This window comes from Dufourea novaeangliae, unplaced genomic scaffold, assembly GCF_001272555.1.
Source record: "Dufourea novaeangliae isolate 0120121106 unplaced genomic scaffold, ASM127255v1 scaffold329, whole genome shotgun sequence".
NCBI lineage: Eukaryota > Metazoa > Arthropoda > Insecta > Hymenoptera > Halictidae > Dufourea > Dufourea novaeangliae.
The window spans coordinates 51,073-62,734 of record NW_015374214.1 but is presented as its reverse complement, the minus strand read 5'-3'; the positions used below and the strand labels follow the sequence as shown (position 1 = coordinate 62,734).

General features: G+C 49.2%; 2 protein-coding genes across 2 annotated transcripts; both read right to left on the bottom strand.

The window, feature by feature from the left end:
• Nucleotides 1-6,468: 6,468 nt before the first annotated feature.
• On the bottom strand, nt 6,469-8,165 carry LOC107192351. The gene is made up of 3 exons (XM_015581580.1): nt 7,866-8,165; nt 7,108-7,811; nt 6,469-7,018 (listed from the first exon to the last, which is right to left on the bottom strand). Exons 1-3 carry the CDS (start codon nt 8,163-8,165, stop codon nt 6,469-6,471), a joined length of 1,554 nt encoding a protein of 517 aa, XP_015437066.1.
• A 364-nt stretch (nt 8,166-8,529) lies between these two features.
• Nucleotides 8,530-9,337, bottom strand: LOC107192350. Its single transcript, XM_015581578.1, has 2 exons — nt 8,672-9,337; nt 8,530-8,628 (listed from the first exon to the last, which is right to left on the bottom strand). The coding sequence occupies exons 1-2, from the start codon at nt 9,335-9,337 to the stop codon at nt 8,530-8,532; spliced, it is 765 nt and encodes a 254-aa protein (XP_015437064.1).
• Nucleotides 9,338-11,662: the final 2,325 nt, after the last annotated feature.

Below are 11,662 nucleotides of genomic sequence, written 5' to 3'. Positions count from 1 at the left end.
ACAGCCGTTTCACCGAAGTAACTGCGAGAGGGAAGTACTTCAAATCTGTCACAATAAATAATTCGGAATTGACCGCCCTCGTTGATACCGGGAGTGATGTAACGCTGATGCGAGCGAACGTTTACGATAAGATAGGCGCGCCGCGTATGGAGTATAACCGAGTAAACTTCGACGGTATTGGCTCGGTTTCGAATAGAACCTTGGGAGGATTCGAGACCACCATTGAGATCGACGGATCCGCGTATCCCATTATGGTGCATGTCGTGCCCGAATCGTTGATGCGGCATAATCTTTTGTTGGGGACAGATTTTTTGAACAATGTGCAATTAACTGTCGAGCACGGGCACGTCGAGATCCGTCCAAAGAGCAAAGCTCAGCGGGTGGAAAGCGATCTGCCCGAAATATTGCTCATAAACGTGTGTGAAGAAGCGAGTCGGGTAGACGTGTCCCATGTAAAAAATTCCGAAATTTTGGGGCGTGTGATGTCTATGGTGGAGAATTATGAACCCAAAAAGATACGCGAAGTAGGAATCGAAATGACGATCATTTTAAAAGACGAGGAACCGGTTTATCAGCGAGCTAGACGTCTGTCCGCGGTAGAGAGAGACGAAGTAAATACGCATATACGAGAGTGGCTGCGCGATGGAATCATTCAACCCTCGTTGTCAGATTTTGCGAGTCCGGTCGTCCTAGTGCGTAAAAAAGACGGGTCATCGCGACTGTGCATTGATTACAGGCAACTAAATCGAAAAATTATCAAGGACCGATATCCTCTCCCACTGATACACGATCAGCTGGACGCGTTACAAGGCGCGAAGGTATATAGCACGCTCGATTTAAAAAATGGATTTTTTCATGTCGCGATAAAACCCGAGTGTAGGAAATACACGTCGTTTGTCGTCCCGGATGGACAATACGAGTTTCTGAGGGTGCCCTTCGGTCTATGCAACTCGCCAGCCTTGTTTCAGAAATTCGTAAACGCCGTGTTCCGAGAATTAATCAACGAAAAAATAATGCTAACATATCTGGATGATTTAATTATTCCGTCGGTGGACATAGAATCCGGTCTCGAGAGTTTACACAGAGTATTAAAAACGGAGAGTGAGGTAGGCCTGGTAATTAACTGGAAAAAATGTCAATTGTTGCAAACAAAGGTAGAATTTCTGGGTCACATCGTTGAGAATCAGACGGTGCGGCCGTCCGAGCATAAAACTAAGGCAGTGGCTGCATTCCGTAGGCCGACCTCGGTACGCGAAATTCAGAGTTTTCTAGGGCTGACAGGGTACTTCAGAAAATTTATAGACCATTATTCGTTAATTGCCAGACCACTCACGGACCTACTGAAGTCAGGCGAGAAATTTCGGTTTGAGAGCGAACACGCCATTGCGTTTGACCGTCTGAAACAGGCATTAACCAATAAGCCCGTGCTAAAATTGTATAGAGTAGGCGCCGAAACTGAGCTTCACACAGACGCATCGAAATTCGGATTCGGAAGCATTCTGCTGCAGCGTGATAACATTGATAGAGCATTACACTCGGTGTATTACGCAAGCGGTAAAACGAACGCAGCAGAAGCCAACTACACCAGCTACGAGTTAGAGTGCTTGGCGATTATCAAATCATTGCGAAAGTTTCGTGTATACCTATTGGGTATACCGTTCAAAATCGTAACAGATTGCCGCGCGTTCGCCCTGACTATGCGAAAAAGGGATCTTTGCGTGCGTGTGGCGCGATGGGCATTGTTACTCGAAGAGTTTCAGTGCACAATGGAGCACCGTTCGGGAAATAGTATGCGACATGTAGATGCGCTCAGTCGTTACCGTTGCCCGAATGCATGGTAATCAGCGAGAGCGACGATAGCATAGGTGCACGGCTAAGGAAAGCTCAGATATCGGACGAGGGCATCAGTAGGCTTCTTGATGCAATAAAGGAAAACCCGATTGACGGCTATTGCGTGCAAGGTGATCTTTTATTTAAAGCCATCGATGGCGATTATAAATTAGTAGTACCACGGTCGATGCAGACCAGCGTAATCAGACGAGCTCACGAGGTTGGACATTTTGGAAGGGAAACATGGGAAGGGAGAGGGCTTTCGCACCCAGTGGAAAAGGGCGAAACCCCTTTAGATACATTTCATGTGGATCATGTAGGACCGCTCGTTTCTACCAGGAAAAATTACAGGCACATTTTCCTAGTGGTTGACGGTTTCACTAAATTTGTGTGGTTATACGCAACCAAAAGAACAACGTCTGCCGAAGTAATAGATAGGCTTAGAAAACAATCTGTAGTTTTCGGGAATCCGCGCCGTATAATATCCGATCGCGGCACGGCTTTCACCTCGAGCGAATTCGGAAGTTATTGTTCAACAGAGGGAATAGAACATATAGCAATCACCACTGGGATGCCGCGAAGTAATGGGCAAGTAGAACAGATAAATAGGATCTTGATACCCATCCTAACTAAACTTGCAGCACCTCGCCCAGAAGAGTGGTATCGACACCTTGATCGTTGCCAAAGGTTTTTGAACGCTACGGTTAGTCGCAGTACAGGGCTGACTCCTTTTCGGGTAATGTTCGAGGTTAATATGCGACTGCAAAATGATTCGCCTCTGCGAGAACTTTTAGAACGCGAATGGACTACCTTTTTCGACGAAAGCAGATGCGAGTTGCGAGAATACGCTAGGGAAAAGATTACGGAAGTACAGCGAGAAAACAGAAATAGTTTTTACAAGCGCCGAAAAACCGCGAGAAATTATGCAATCGGTGATCTAGTGGCGATCAAAAGGACTCAACAAGGGCCAGGAGCGAAATTGTCGGGAAAATATTTTGGTCCGTATCGTGTAACGAGAGCGCTGCGAAACGACCGATATCTCGTAGAAAGAGTAGGCGACCACGATGGTCCGAGGGAAACGAGTACAGCGGCAGAATATATGAAAATTTGGGTGCATGATTTCGAATCCGATCAAAGCGACGAAGAAAATGCAGAGTGTATCTGAGGCCAGATACTTGTGTAGGATGGCCGAGTGTGGGAGACGGATAGCCACTGTGCGAGGACTAGGACAAAAGCGTGTCCTCGCCAGCCGATAAGACGCGCACGCGGGCCGTTGGCTGGTGTCAACGGCACGAAGCATAAACAACACATGGGTGCGTGCGATAGGTGAGCGACCGATGAGTGCAAATGTGAGAGAGAAAGAGTGTGTGTGTGAGAGAGAAAGAGAGGTAAAGGGCGATAACCGCGAGGTAGGCATGTAAGCGAATACGTAGCCGAAAACTGATATAAACCGCGAAGCAACGAGAGAGACATGGGGTAAAACAGCGAGCAGTGAGAGATAGCGAGTATTGTGAGATAGCGAGTATTGTGAGGTAGCGAGAATCCATCCGATATTATAAAGTACGCATTTTATTCTATTAATAAAATTACTTACACCTATAAACACGTGGGATAATTGTCTCAACCGACAACCCGATCAAATCCCTACAGTAATTTCTTTGAAAATCCGTACGTTAATATTGAATTAGACAATAGTTGTTTTACAGTAGTAAAATATATGTTTGCTTATAAAATAATAAAAGATACAGTACAGGCTCATTTATTGTATCTTTCGGGACTGTAGAGGGCCAATTTCCAGGAAAAATGCACCAATCACACGCGCGTTATTCCCGTTAGTCAACTGTTCACTTGCTCGACTTACAATTAGTTGCATATAGGGGGGGATAGGCTCGATATACCTACTTTTTCCTCATCTTACTATCACTGAAGACTGATATGGTAAGGATGATATTTATGGCGACACAGAACACGAATAACACTTCTCTGGCCTACGCCAGATTCTCTTGTGATTTGACGCGAACTAACGCAAGGATCTCGAACCACAGTGGCAAGAATATCAATTTCCGTTTCTTCGTTAGTTACTTGCTTTTGCCGGCTATTTTTCCGATGGGTTAAGGATCCAGTTGTTCTCAATTTATCGTACAAATATTTAAATGTACGGCGTGTAGGGTGAGAACGTTGAGGATATCTTTCAGCGCATAAGTCTCTAGCTCTCACTGAATTTTGCTGGCATTCTCCGTAAATGAGAAGCATATCGGTTTGTTCTTCGAAAGAATACATCATTTACATTCGCTTGATTCGATGATACTAGGCTTACCGCTCTTATTACTTGTTACGTTCTTCGTACACCGCTGTTATTGTTGCTTGCGATATCGTCCGAAAAGTGTTTACATTGTCAGGTTTGATAAACACGCCGTATTTAGTAAATATTTACTGTATTTGCGCGATATGCGAAAGAGAACTGTTAGAGCATGTGATTCGATAAGTGTCGAAGTGATAACAAATAGTACTCAATCCGTGATAAGGAGATTGCAGCATTGCATTAATACCAATGGTAATCACTTTGAACACCTTCTGTAAATGTAAGTTCATTTCACCTTTTTGCCTTAAATAACCTTCGTTGACCTTCAAAGACCTTAATGTTGCACATCATTGGATTCGTCACGATAGCCGCTATGAGAAAATAAGTACCAAAACATAGCATTCTATCTAGAAAAAGAGAAAAAGAAAGTTGACCTTCAAATCTTTGAAGCGACTCCACCTAGCAACAAAAACGTAACGTCATATAACAGCCCCTGTTGTCCCATGCAACTTTTGCTTCGAAAACTTTTCTACTACTATCATACTTTCGGAGTTATTCTAGGTGGCAATAGTTAGGGCCTCACCCTATATACAATTACGACGTGAGTGAATCTACGTCGTAGCCGGCGCTCGGGGCGTATTTCGTATAGTGTCGGCGGTGTTATGCGAATCTCCTGAGGTTATCGAGGGCATCAATATGATTTTGTGAATGGGCCGAACGAATTCTGAGGAGGCCATTCGGTCGGTCACGACTCGAGTTAATCCGTCGGGGCCCGGGTGCACCGGTGGCAGACGCGTGCCAACGGCCATCGTGTAGGTGGCTGCAATTCGGATTTTAGTAGGCACAGATCCCCCTCGCGCGTTGATGGTTGGCGCCGGAGCTACTTATTACGCATCTGCAGAGTGTTTAGGTAGTCCTGAGTCCACAGACGCCAGAATCGAGACTGCATTTGCCTCAGGAATTGCCACCGGGAGAGTCGCGTCGCGTTGACGTCCTCCAGATTCGGTTCTGGTATGGCGAGAAGCGGTTCACCGATAAGAATGTGGCCGGGGGTGAGTGCATCGAGGTCGTCAGGATCGTCTGTAAGAGGCTGCAACGGTCGTGAATTTAAGCAAGCCCTGATACCGGTCAACAGGGTTGCCAACTCCTCGTACGGGAGGTGTTGTTCCCCGATAACTCGCTGCGGGTGGTGCTTCCCCGATTTGACCGCGGCCTCCCAGATCCCCCCAAAGTGCGGAGCAGAGGGGGGGGGGGGTTGAATCTCCACTCGATCCCTTCCCTCGCGACGGCAGAGACTAGATCTTGGAGGGGGGAGTGACACGAACGTAGGAGTTCGCGCAATTCACTGAAGATGTCACAACACCGCCCTCGACAAGCGACGAACCGTTTGAGCGCGGCGAGAAAGGTGTCAGTGGTGCCGTCGTTCACGGGCTCGATGTGGACGGCGCGTGTTGTCATGCATACGAAAATTGCAACGTAGCCCTTACGCGCGCGTTGTCCTCGACCTCGGGCGGACACTATCGAGATCGGCCCCGCGTAATCGACACCCACCCACAAGAAGGCTCGACCCGGACGGACGCGAGCGGAAGGAAGGTTGCCCATAAGTTGACTGGCCGCCTGACCGCGCCATTTAACGCAGGTAATACAATTTTTTATGGACAACTCTTTACCATCTGGCGTCCCCGTAATACCCAGCACGTCTGCCTTAAGGTCGCCAGGGTCAGTTGGACGCCGCCGTGGAGACAGCGCTGATGGGCGTCGACGATCCAGAGGGCAGCCAGTGGTGACTCATTAGGCAGAATGTAAGGGTGCTTGTGGAGGAAGCTGAACGAAGCTTGGTGGAGGCGCCCCCCAACGCGAAAGAGTCCCTCTTCGTCCAAGAACGGGTTAAGTTTGAGCAAGCGACTTCGGGAATCGAGACTCCGGTCGTCCTGAAAGCTGCTCATCTCCCGTGGGAACACCAGCCTCTGGACAGCTCGGAGAAGTCGTATGCTTGAAGCCTCGAGTTCTGCAGCGGTGAGGGGTGTTGACCGGGCACCCTGATGTGAGGGGAACCACCGCAAGCACCAAGCTACGATCCTGTGAAGTCGCCGTAAATCAGAGAACCGTTCGATGATCTCGCTCACCTCGTCCGTGTAGTCTGGTCGATGGATGTGCAGGGAGTGAAGGTCGCTGTCCTGCCCCTCGGCTACGTTGATGACTTCGGTTGCAGCCCAGGTATTTGTGACGGCTAACCACTCGGGTCCTCGCCACCACAGTCTGTGGCTCGACGTAAGCAGCCAATCGGGCCAGCAGGTGAGCCGCATACAATTCTAGCCTGGGAATCGAGGTCCGTTTCAGTGGCGCGACCTTGGTCTTGGAAGCGACCAGACGGACTCTAATTCCCTGCTCGTTCTCATTGACCCTGAGGTAGACCACGGCTGCTTGGAGGCGTCAGCAAAGCCATGAAACTCGACACGGTCCCAGTCCGGTGACAGTCCCAGCCATCGGGAAATTTTGATGGTATCTAAAGCTACTAACTCCCGGAAGAACTTTGTCCAACGGTCTTCCTCCTGAGGGGGCAGCGCTGCGTCCCAGTCAGTCTTCAAGAGCCTGAGTCCTTGGGTGAAGATTTTAGCCCAGACGGTGACGGGAGCCAGCCATCCCAGGGGGTCGAAGATTTGTGCGGCCTGGCTCAGAGTGGTTCTTTTCGTGTAACGGTGGTCAGCAGACTGTGGAGCGACGTTCACCTGAAACTCGTCCGAATTAGGTAACCACCGGAGACCGACGACACTGTGAGTCGACTCAGAGTCCCAGTGTAGCGGGGCACTGGACTCGCCGTCCTGGGAGCCCTCCAACAGTTTAGGTGAGTTGGAAGCCCATTTACGCAATACGGAGCCGCTCACCCTGAGGAGTGAATTTATTGGCCCTTTTTCATTTCAGCCTCCTCCACCGTTGCTCCGCCGGACAGGACGTCGTTTATATAGACCTCCGACCGTATTACTGCTGCACCAAGAGGAAACTTGGCCTCCTTGTCGGTGGCGAGTTGTTGCAGGCAGCGTAGGGCAAGGTACGGGGCACAAGCTAGTCCGTAGGTGACGGTGGAGAGGGTGTAGTCCGTCACCTTCTCATGATGCTCCGCCCGCCATAGTATCCATTGATAGTCCTGGTCGTCCTCATGCACGAGAATTTGACGGTACATTTTTTCTACGTCCGCGGTGAACGTGACAAGGTGACGCCGCCATCGTTGAAACACGTCCGCCAGAGGAGGGAGTAGATTGGGCCCTGTATAGAGGCAGTCATTGAGGGACTTACCGGAGCTTGTTGACCGGGAGCCGTTGAACACGACACGCAACTTGGTCGTGGTAGTGGTGGCCTTCAGGACACCGTGATGGGGAAGGTAGAAATGGAGTCCGAGAGGTGGTCTTCGGGCAACCTCCATATATTCCAGAGTAGCGTAGTCGTGCATGAAGGCTCGGTAAGCCCTCTCAAAGTCCTCATCTTTCCGGAATCTGCGCTGGATTGACTCCAGTGCGCGGAGCGCCGCTGATCGCGAGGTTCCGAGATGAGGTGTCAAGTGGAAGGCAAGGCGGACCATGAATCTCCCCTCTGGCATCCGGCTGTAGGTTGTTTTGAAGTGCTGTTCGCATCCCTCGTCGTCCGGAGTGGGTGGTACCTCAACCCGCACTTCTTCCTGCCTCTAAAACTGATATAGTAAGTCGTCCAGGTTACGGTCCATGGTGCAGCAGTGTACTCTAGGGAGTGCCCCAGAGCTGGTCTTAACCTCCGAGGTCTTCTGCAGGTCCCCAGTCAAGATCCATCCCAGCCTCGTCTCCTGAGCCATGGACTGATTGCACTCTCCTCGTCGGACATCATCCAGCAGTAAGCGGTTGTAGACATCGGCGTCCAGCAGCACGTCTACGTTGTGATGGGCCGCGTAGTGGGGGTCGGCGAGGGTTAAGCCCTCGAAATGTGGCCAAGCTGCTAGTCCCGGGAGTTGTATAGGTCGGTACCTAGAAATCTCGGGCAATATGAGAGCAGTTACCTTGAGCATTGGTGCTTCGTGGCGCACCGACGCCACAGGCACGGAAACCTGGCCCCGTGACACCTGGGTTCACGTCCCGCCGACTCCAATCAGTGGAACTCGGGAATGCATCCTCCTTAGACCGAGTCTCTGCGAGAGGGTCTCAGAGATTAACGGGACCTCACTCCCTGGGTCCACCAAAGCCCTCGTCACGACAGAGGTGCTCATCGCAGTGAATAGGCGGATGCGATCGGTGCTGAGGACTGCAGTTGCTGTATTCAGTTGGTGATGGAGGGCGTGCAGTACAGTGGCTTCTCCGCTGGACGAACAAGCGTCGTGGAGGCTGCTGTGGTGCTTCCTCGAACACCGGAAGCACCGCCTGTCCGAGGGGCACTCATCGACGCGGTGTTTGCCGAAGCAGTTCAGGCATAGCTGTAGTCGCTTCGCCGTGCTCAGACGCTCGTCGGGACTCATTTGTCGGTAACGTGCGCAGCTGTAAATATAATGTAATTCCTGATAGAGGTCACATGTCTTACCGATCTTTCTTCTAGTGGACACCTGGTGCACCTTGACGGACTTCGCGGGACCCGGGTGTGCTGGCGGACCTCGATACCTGTGTGCAAGGAGGCAGCTTCGACGGCCAGTGACCGAGCGTCCAAGAAATTCTTGATGGTATCCAGCGACGCTGGTTCGGTGGAGGTGCCGAGGGAGACTTGCCACTCCATCCGGATCTGCTCGTCGAGCCGATTTACTGTTTGTCGTACCAGCCAATCAGTACTTCGATCGACCGGGTGTCGTAAAACGGCGAGGGTTGTTACGGCGTCCCACGTCTTAAAGCGGAGTGCCTTCAGCTCTTCCACCGAGCGGTTACGGATGACGGGTAAGGCCTCCAGATGATTGAGCTGATGCTGAACGAGGATTCGTTTATTGTTATGTAAGTCTTGCAGGGCGGTCCAAGCAGCGACGAAGTTGGTTGCCTCCAGTGGCATGTTCCGTATTAACATCTCCGGATAACCAGCGAGACAACCTTTGAGGTGGTGAAGGCGCTCCAGGTCCATCATAGTGGGATTCCGGATTATCAGTGTGGTGAATAAATCGCGGAAAGAAGGCCACGTGGTATAGTCCCCGTCAAAGGTCGGTATTGGCATGGGTTGTACGGCAGGACGAAACTGAGTGGGCGTAACCTCGGAGGGAGCGGTCATTGTGACTTTGCTCGCCTCGGCTGTGAGTCGCTCGAGGATGTTGCATAGGGTGCCCTTTTGATCGAGTTAGGTCTCCTCCGTCTCGTTGTACCAACCTTGTACGAAGTAGTCGTGTTCTTGTCTCTCAGTGTCTGTGGCGGTAGATTCGAGCTGGTCGTGGTTTTTCGAGAAGGTGCGCCACAACGTGTCTAGATGGTCTATCTGAACGCTAACTATCCCTTTATTGTGGTTATGACCCCCTTTCTTTTCAGATTTTCCACGACGCGGCTGATCGCGTACCTTAATCTCGCTTGTTCCTTGAGTCAGGCAGCCATCTTCGTCACCTTGTCGGGTCAACACCAGTCACGACACGATACACAAGTTTATTTTTTTTTGTAATAGACCATCTGGTCGCGAAATTATCCGACACGAAGGACCAAAGTGTACAAAGAGTTATAATGACGAGGCGAATAAAGCTTGTAAGGCTTGCACTCTTTGTGGACTTTTACTAACACATTTTGTTACCGAACAATGTTCACAATACACATTTAAATAAACACCACTTTAACGATAAAACCGATAATACAATGAAAAGACGTCTCCGTTTATGTAGTGCAAGACGAATACAATCATGCGTGGAGTGATTGCGTGACTTCGGTGCAGGACAAAGAATAAACGCGTCAAAGAATCAGCACCGTTTACTTTTGCAGCTAATTGTAGACTGGTGTGGATTACCGTTCGATTAACGGTAATCTGGGTCAGTTGTTAGGCCAAAAAACACACACGTAAGCACCTCGCATGACAACAGCCGATGAGTTCGTCAAGGATAGGCGCTTGTCACACAAAGACATGTGTCAGTGAGACAAGGACGGCGTGTTAATCATGCGAGGTCGCCTACAGATGGCCCAGGTGACGATAGCGCGTGGACGGAGACGCGCGAGCCGATAATCGCCGAATTCGGTCGACGATTACCGAAGATGCTGCGTACGTGCGACCACGTATCGTGGGCTACAGCTGGCGAGGCTGACGTCACGACGGCCTCTCGCGTAATCCTGAACACTATTCTTCGTCCACTCTGTGTAGTTTATGCCTTTGGTTTTAACATCATAGTTTCGTAAAAAAATTTTATAGTTTATTGTACCCTTGTTATTGTTTCCATTATTATTATATCTATTCTCATTATTGTTACTGTTATCATTGTTATTGTTATTCCTGTTGTCATTGTAACTATTATTTGTACTATTACCGTTGTTTTTATTAAGATTACTTGTATTTGTAGTGTTGAAATTACGTATACGATATTTATGGTCAGATTCGGTGTAATTATCTAATATTGTACTGCTTTGTAATGTCTGGTAAGTTTCATTGTCAACTATAATTATATCGATCATCGATGTCGCCCTGTTCTTTTCGAAGGTACATTATAGTCCTGAACTCTTGACTGTTATTAGCCTCTGTTTAGCACATAGATTTAGTACCATTGTCCCTCTCTTGTCTGTTTTGACCGATCCCCAGTCGGTTGATTTGGAGTTAAAGTCACCAGCTATTAAAATCTGTTTATCTTTGTTTTCTCCAACTGTGTTTTCTATCTCATCTAGGTTTTTGGTAAAATTTTCTAAATTAATATTCGGGGATATGTTGCAGTTGAAATAGACAATCTTATCCATTTCAACTGCTACATATCCATCTCTTTTTTTAATTTGCTTAATAATCTTCATTTTACTGTCTCCCCTGCTGGTTATCCAAATGGCACAATTTGGTCAGACCTGTGTATGTATTCTTCCTTCCTTGCTGGGCGACAGAGTGTGGAGCGTGCACATGTGTGAGAAATACGCGTAAACAATACTGTGGTCGGATTAACCTTGCCTTACCGACAATCATTTCATCGACACCGAATTTAGCCGATAATATTTACTCACCGAAACGTTTAGATTACCGACAATCATTACACCGACTATATTTATTTCTACAGACCACCCAGTGTTGACCAGGCACACAACATCCCAACACACACTACTCAGTGTTAACCACGAACCAAACATCCCACTAAATACAGGACACACATCCACGATGTGCTCTGGGGTCCGACGAAGAAACCCTTTTCCTGTTTTTCCTTTTTTTCTAGATGTAATACCTAAACTTGTGTTTGGTGAAATGTTGGGTGTGTGGTTGTGGCGGGGGAAAAGCATTATGCACACCTCGGAGTCCTGGGGTGGGATTCCGAGGTAGTGTGGGACTCTCACCCACTAAAACCCCCGCGGCAGCCTACTCGGGCGGAACTCGGTGGTGGCGGGATCTCGTGTGAACGCACCGCCACCACCGCGCCTATGCTCCCCTTATCGGGGA